This window comes from Miscanthus floridulus, chromosome 12 (genome assembly GCF_019320115.1).
Source record: "Miscanthus floridulus cultivar M001 chromosome 12, ASM1932011v1, whole genome shotgun sequence".
NCBI lineage: Eukaryota > Viridiplantae > Streptophyta > Magnoliopsida > Poales > Poaceae > Miscanthus > Miscanthus floridulus.
In genome coordinates, this window is record NC_089591.1 from 69,493,294 (window position 1) to 69,500,481 (window position 7,188).

Here is a 7,188-nt window from a genome sequence, read left to right on the forward strand (position 1 = left end):
CTGAGGGGGGAATGCCTTGAGCATTCTAGATGATTTCCTGACATTCGTTTTGGTACTTGAAATCTCCCCCTAATGTCGGGAAATGGTCCTCATTAAATATGCAGTCAGCGTATCGGGCCGTGAATAAGTCCCCTGTAAGAGGCTCGAGGTAGTTGATAATTGATGGAGATTGATATCCCACATAGATATCAAGTTTCCTCTGTGGACCCATAGAAGTACGCTTAGGCAGTGAGATCGGTACGTATATAGCGCAACCGAATTTTCGTAGATGGAAAATATTTAGCATATTCCTACGTACTAATTGCAATGGGGAGACTACGTGATATGCAATTGGTCGTAATTGAATTAAGTCAGCAGCGTATAAGACTGCATGACCCCAACATGAAGTTGGTAGGTTGTAATTTTGTAATAATGGTCTTGCAATGAGTTTAATTCTATTAATAAGAGATTCTGCTAAACCATTTTGTGTATGGACATATGGGACAGAGTGCTGAACTTGAATTCCCAAAGTCATACAATAATCGTTCAAAGCCTTTCAGGAAAATTCAGCAGCATTGTCTATTCGAATTGATTGAATTTGATGTTTAGGATGATGTGCTCTAAGTCTAATAACTTGAGCAATAATTTTTGCAAATGCATGGTTACGTGTGGAAAAAAGACACACATGAGACCATCGAGTAGATGCATCTATTAAAACCATGAAGTACCTGAACGGTCTAGACGTTGGTTGTATGGGGCCACAAATATCTCCTTTAATGCGTTCAAGAAATTTTAGTGGCTCATTTTGGATCTTAACGGGCGATGGTCGTACGATCAATTTCCCTGTAGCGCATGAAGTGCACATAAAATCTGAAGATTTCGGAAATTTAGCACTAATTAACTCATGACCTTTAGAATTGCTGATAATTTTTTACATCATCCCTATACCAGGATGGCCAAGGCGTTCATGCCAAATTTTGAATGCGTCAACATTCTAAAAAATTACCTTGTACGCAACATGCGGTACGGGTTTGATGTATGTGTAGTACAATCTGGACGGAAAAGATGGAATTTTCTCAACAATTCGTTTGCCATATCCGCTATTCTTAGTAACGAGGAGAATTTCCTCATTATTGTCATCACGGGTTTCAATATGAAAACCATTTTGACGGATATCTCTATAACTTAATAAGGTACGCTTTGAATCGGGATACAATAATGCATCCTCAATTGTAATTTGGGTACCCATGGGGAGTACAATAGTGGCACGACCAGAGCCAACTATTGCAGCATCGCGCCCGGCGATTGTCAAAACATTTCCTTGTCTTTTTGTAAGAGTTTGAAAATATTTTGTTTCTCTAAGTATAGAATTAGTGGTACCAGTGTCCACTAGGCATAATTCCTCCTCCATTAGATTGACCCCCGTAGAAACTATATATAAATAAAGAATTTGATATGAAACTCTTTGATAATATATAAAATACATAATTTATTTATTGAATATCAAATATATGCATTATATTTATTGGATATTCAAACCAAATAATGATGACATTATTAAATATTTACAACACATAGGACATGAATTATTTTAACTATTATAATCACTAGGACATAAAGACACTAGAATCTAAGGGATTGGGAGCCTATTCAAAGTCTCCAAATATGTCGTTGGATGCATATTCCACGATCATATTCCCCGTATCAACAAGATCATCGCCTCCTCGTATGTTGTTGCTGCTTGGTTCCATTGAAACTCGTGCTGATAACATGTTGCAAGTGAATGAAAATGATCAAGATTTGAGAACAACCATTAATTTCATTGATCTCTTAGATATATATACAAGTGAAGGATCACGCTGTACGGACGTGACTGTTCAGAAAAGTTAACTGCTAATCTAATCTCTAATCCTAACTGCTTGCTTGTACGGATGAGATCATCTGTTGAATAGATGTCTATTGGCAGACAGGCACCGTTTCGTAACAGAAATTACACTTCCACGCTTCACCTGTACAACTGATTCTTTAAGTTGCAGTAGAGAGCCACTATGTTTCCATAATTGGATTATGCCGTTGGCTTGGTAGGTCTTTGTGTGTGCACGTGCAGTGCAGGCACACACACTTTCCAGAACTTGTAGGTTTTCTATCTCATGCAAAGCGATCACGACAAAATACCTACGAACACGACACGGGTTGAATTTAATTTTGTCTACTACTGCCGACTTGTTCCTTGTCACTTCTGCCACATTGCTTTGCCATCCGATATGATTTGTGTGTCTGGTTCAGCCTGTCACATTTGTGTTCGTCTTCATATATGATTTGAGTATGTGGCCATGCTTTCTAGCTGTGGAAATCTGCCCCCATTGTTACTGTTGTTGTGCTTGTATTTTTTTTGTTCTTGGTGCCTGCAGGCCGCTGACAATTGATGCCTCGGTGGTAGATGACTTTGTCGTGAAGAAAAAGTGGGAAGATTTAAATGATTACCTCGGCAATTTTGTTGCAGGGATCCTCAAGACTACCACACTGGAGTGAAATCAAGATCTAAGCCTGACAAAAGACGCAGCGCTGAGGGAATCAGAACCAAAATATTAGACTATATACTTCCCGAGTGTCATCCAGTAAGTGATTGTCTAATTTATTATTCTTGTAATTATTGCAGCGTATTATCCACATTTACTTTTTTGGTTTCACAGCTGTTATTTTATGATTTGAATGTGTATTGGTGTTTTGTGCTGTTTAATTCTGCAGCCAGTATGATGGACCAAATAAAGGAGTATGGCAGTTCGTCATGAGACTCTGTAAACCTGTTGAAAAAGGTAAGGCGGCTTACGATGAATTTAGATGTTTTGTCTGCGGGTGGCTTGCTAAGCGATCCTACCGTGGTTCTCGTCTGAGTAAGTGTGACTCACGTAAGCAAGTGTGACCTCATATGAGAACTACTGTAAGATCACTTCGCAAGCCACTCATAGACAAAGCATCTAAATCCATCGTAAGCCGCCCTTCCCTTTTCAACAGGTTTACAGTCTCATGACGAACTGTCATACTCCTTTATTTAGTCCATCATCCCGGCTTTAGAATTAAATAGCACAAAACATCGATACACATTCAAATCATGAAATAACAGCTGTGAAACCAGAAAAACTAAATGTGGACAATACGCTGCAATAAGGACAATAAATTAGACAATCACTTACTGGATGGCACTCGGGAAGTATAAATGTATATAGTAATATTTTGGTTCTGATTCCCTCAGCGCTCCATCTTTTGTCAGACTTAGATCTTGATTTCACTCATGTGCCAACAACATCAAGGCCGTGAACAAGATGAAAAGCTGCATACTTGCATTTGCATCCTCGAAACAACTCCAATGACCTCTGATAGAACAAATCAGCCTCTTGAAAGTTTTCGACTTACCATATCTTCCAACTTTTCCTTGCGTGGGATCAGAAACAGCCCAGGATGCATCATGGCAACTTCATCTGGGGTAGTGGGATCAGAAACAGCCCAGGATGCATCATGGCAACTTCATCTGGGGTAGTCTTGAGGATGCCTGCAACAAAATTGCTGAGGTAATCATCTAAATCTTCCCACTTTTTCTTCACGATAACGTCGTCCACCACCGAGGCATCAATTGTCAGCGGCCTGCAGACACCAAGAACAAAAAAAAACAAGCACAACAACAGTAACAATGGTGTCAGATTTCCACAACCAGAAAACATGACATGGCCACATACTCAAATCATATATAAAGACGAACACAAATGTGACAGGCTGAACCAAACACACAAATCGGCAAAGCAAGGTCTAGATCTAATCCAGAATCCGATGCAAGTGCCACATACACAAATCATACACGAATAGAAAAGCAAGTGCGTCAAGGACTGAACCAAGAACCCATAGATCACGTACAGGAAGGAAGATGATATGAAGGCAGAGTATTCTTCCTGAAACTAGGAGGCTCTAGATAAATTTTTCTCATTCAGCGTGTCCATGGGATCAGCATAAGGTATCTTGCAAGCACGACTACAGCAACAATGTACAAAAGTTATTGTCCACATAAAGAAACCATACACAGAGAGGAAAACAAATGTCACAGGGACTGAACCAAGCACACAAAAATCATGTACACGAAGAGACAATATAGCCGTAGTACAAATTAGGATGTAACAAACATCATGGTTCTTATTCAGCTCGCCCCATATATGGAGGAACTAATACTCAACTCAGGTTGCTAGACTGCGCATCAAACACTGAATATACAAACCAATAAGCTCCTCTGAAAATATATCAATTTAAGTGTGAAGCCAAATATAGTAATTCTCACATTGTACAAAGAGATTTATGCATGTACAAAAGTCAATAACCGAAAAAAAAACAAAATTCTCACATTTCGTTGCCTCGTCATCAACGGAAGGACTGCTTTACTCGATCGCGTCAGACAGTTCAGCAAGACCCGCATTCCCCTCACTTTGCGGTGTTTGTTTGGTGGATGAAGTATGGCTATGTGATATGTCAAAAGTAATCCACTTTCAGCTTTGGATTGATTGAGGGCACTCGCAAGTTCAGCTGCTTCCTCACGGTCACCTCGCCCTTTATGTGCTTCATGTACAACTGAGTTTGAGAGAGTACGGTCACCAAATGATCTCCCACAAGAAACACTGGGAGACGGAATCTTTAAAGCTGCAGTTGTTGTGGCAGCAAAATCAACAGTTTCTTCCTCTACATGTTTATTTTCTTATGTTGGCTTACCTGACCTGAATTCAGCAATTCCAGCAACAAGAGCATTGTAGGACTTCGATCCAATAGCAGTGGCAGTTTCAGTATCCTAAAGACAATACGAATCAGGAGTGGTAAGCAGGTGACCTGAACTGTTTTTTGTATCTATTATATTGTGAAAATTACAGGGCACGACCGAATTAGCAAGGACTGTTCATTCTATATTTGATCAAATGGCTAAGAATAAAGAAGATAACCTATTACGGCATCAGGTCATTCATAACTATTAAATGCATCTTAGTGATTTTCTATTTGAAAGCTTAGAGTAATAGAAAGTATTGTATCTGTAACATGTACATATTCATTTTTTTCCAAAACCAGGAACAACACCATTTCAATCAGAAATACAAGTTTAACGACCAGAATCAGATAACGAGAGGAACGTGTCAAGGGCGGGTCCATACATAAAAAAAGGGCATACCTAGTGCAGAGAGCTCCTGCTCTGTGCAGGGTCTAGGGAAGGGTGTCAGTGGCAAGCCTTACCCTCGCCTGTGCAATGCGAGGAGACCGCGACTCGAACCCGGGACCTTCCGGTCACAGGCGGTAAGACTCTACCGCTTGCACCAGGCCCGCCCTTCGGCGGGTCCATACATAGAGTAACCTAAAAATAGATCCAACGTGTACATGTTTTATATGATCTATGTTCATTTGTTCATGTCACCATTTGTCCATGTCAGCTGTTTGTAGTGAATAATTGCAGAGCTAACAGAGAATGGATCCAATGTGTCATACAGGTGGGTTGTGAGAAGACAAGATAAATGTTACAGGTGAGTGTTGATGAACAAAACTTCTTTTGGGTCATATGTAATATAAAATGTGGCAAAAGTGACAAGGAACAAGTCTAATTGGCAGTAGTAGACAAAATTAAATTCAACCCATGTCGTGTTCGTAGATATTTTGTCAAGATATTTTGTCGTGATCGCTTTGCATAAGATAGAAAACCTACCAAGTTCTGGAAAAGTGTGTGCCTGCACTGCGCGTGCACGTGCACACACACAAAGACCTACCAAGCCAACGACATAATCCAATTATGGAAACATAGGGGTTTTCTACTGCAACTTAAAGAATCAGTTGTACAGGTGAAGCGTGGAAGTGTAATTTCAACAAAAAGAACTACCTCTCAGATGGTTTAGGCCATGGATTAGATTGATAAAGTGAGTGCAAAACTTGCAAAGAAGAATGACATGCACAAATCTAGCTGAGCAGCAGCATCACAAGAAAACACAGGCCTGTAGCATTTTTGCTAAGTGGAAAGATAGCACACCTTAGGGTCCACTATCCATCCATGGTATAGTGGGATATCGAGACGATCAAATACAGCAAGCTCCGCAGTGAACTCAAAATCATCAATCCTGCAACGTACACACCCCAGTAAGCATCAAAATAAACATATTATCACAAGCGCATGCGACAAGCATCTAGTCAACAAGCTAAAAACCCTTACGGGCCTTCTGAACATTGGGTTCATGTCAATGCCTGTCGCGAGGCGCGGGAGAAGAGCAATGGCATCATCGACATTCCGTTCCCGGTTGCGAGCATATTCCTCGTCCTGGTCCTATGAATTGCATCTTGAAACCATTAACACAACAAGAAATGCCACAGCCAGCAACCCTAACTAGATTCCAGCCCACAAACTGCTGCTGCATCCCAACACAACACCATTCCCGCATTGATCGACCGAACAGGAACAACCCGATCTCGCGAGAGTTAGAGCCGAACCTCTCTGACGACCGGGGGGGGGGGGGGGGGGGGGGGGGGGGGGGGGTTGGGGGGGGCTGACCCTTCAGAAAAAGGAAGTTACCTGCACACACACGCGCACCGGTGGCATGAATATCGCGGGCGACCACAAGGCACGCGCCGACGCGCGGCGAACTCGCGAGGGTTCCGAGTCGAGCGTGGGGGGAGAGAGGGAACTCACATATAGAGAAGAGCGGGCAGGGCCCGTTGCGGTTTTGGTAGACGATGGGCGTGCGTCGCTCGAAAAAGTCGACGGCCCTCGTCCTATGCTCCTCGGACGGATTGGCGGGCTGGGGCAGGGGGTGGAGATTCGCCTCCGGCGCGCCCGGCGGGGCAACCGGCGAGCGGTCGACCTCCATGGGGCGGATCTCACACACGTTCGACGCGACGCGGAGAAGAGGGAAGTCTACGGAACCCTAACCCTAGGTCGACGCCGCGGGAGGAGGCGAGGGAGGAGGCGAGGACGGCGGAGACGGGGGAGGGAGGGGAATAAATACGTGGCAGTAGGTGGGCCGTGGGCCGGGAGAAATTTGGGCCTCCTTTTGTTCCGCTCCGCCTGCATGTGCATTGTAGCGTTTCTCTAGCGTACCCGTTCTGCACCGTGCGTTCCTGTACGGCTGTACCGGTGATCTTGAGATTACTGGTCCTTCGCGCGCGCCCATGCGCGCGGGCCACTGGCCGTGCTTGCATCCGTGC

General features: G+C 43.1%; 1 protein-coding gene across 8 annotated transcripts; it reads right to left on the reverse strand.

Moving 5' to 3' along the window:
* Positions 1–1,744: 1,744 nt before the first annotated feature.
* Positions 1,745–6,973, reverse strand: LOC136497251 (uncharacterized). 8 transcript variants are annotated; one of them, XM_066493046.1, is made up of 6 exons: positions 6,557–6,973; positions 6,204–6,310; positions 6,020–6,107; positions 4,734–4,804; positions 4,367–4,659; positions 1,745–3,621 (listed from the first exon to the last, which is right to left on the reverse strand). In XM_066493046.1, exons 1-5 carry the CDS (start codon positions 6,581–6,583, stop codon positions 4,611–4,613), a joined length of 342 nt encoding a protein of 113 aa, XP_066349143.1. In that variant the 5' UTR covers positions 6,584–6,973; the 3' UTR covers positions 1,745–3,621; positions 4,367–4,610. The 8 variants fall into 8 exon arrangements, 3 of the variants coding, with proteins under 3 accessions (XP_066349143.1, XP_066349141.1, XP_066349142.1); XM_066493044.1 differs by having other exon boundaries at positions 1,750–2,333; positions 4,367–4,590; positions 4,729–4,804; positions 6,557–6,970; XM_066493045.1 differs by having other exon boundaries at positions 1,753–2,333; positions 4,367–4,590; positions 4,729–4,804; positions 6,674–6,969.
* Positions 6,974–7,188: the final 215 nt, after the last annotated feature.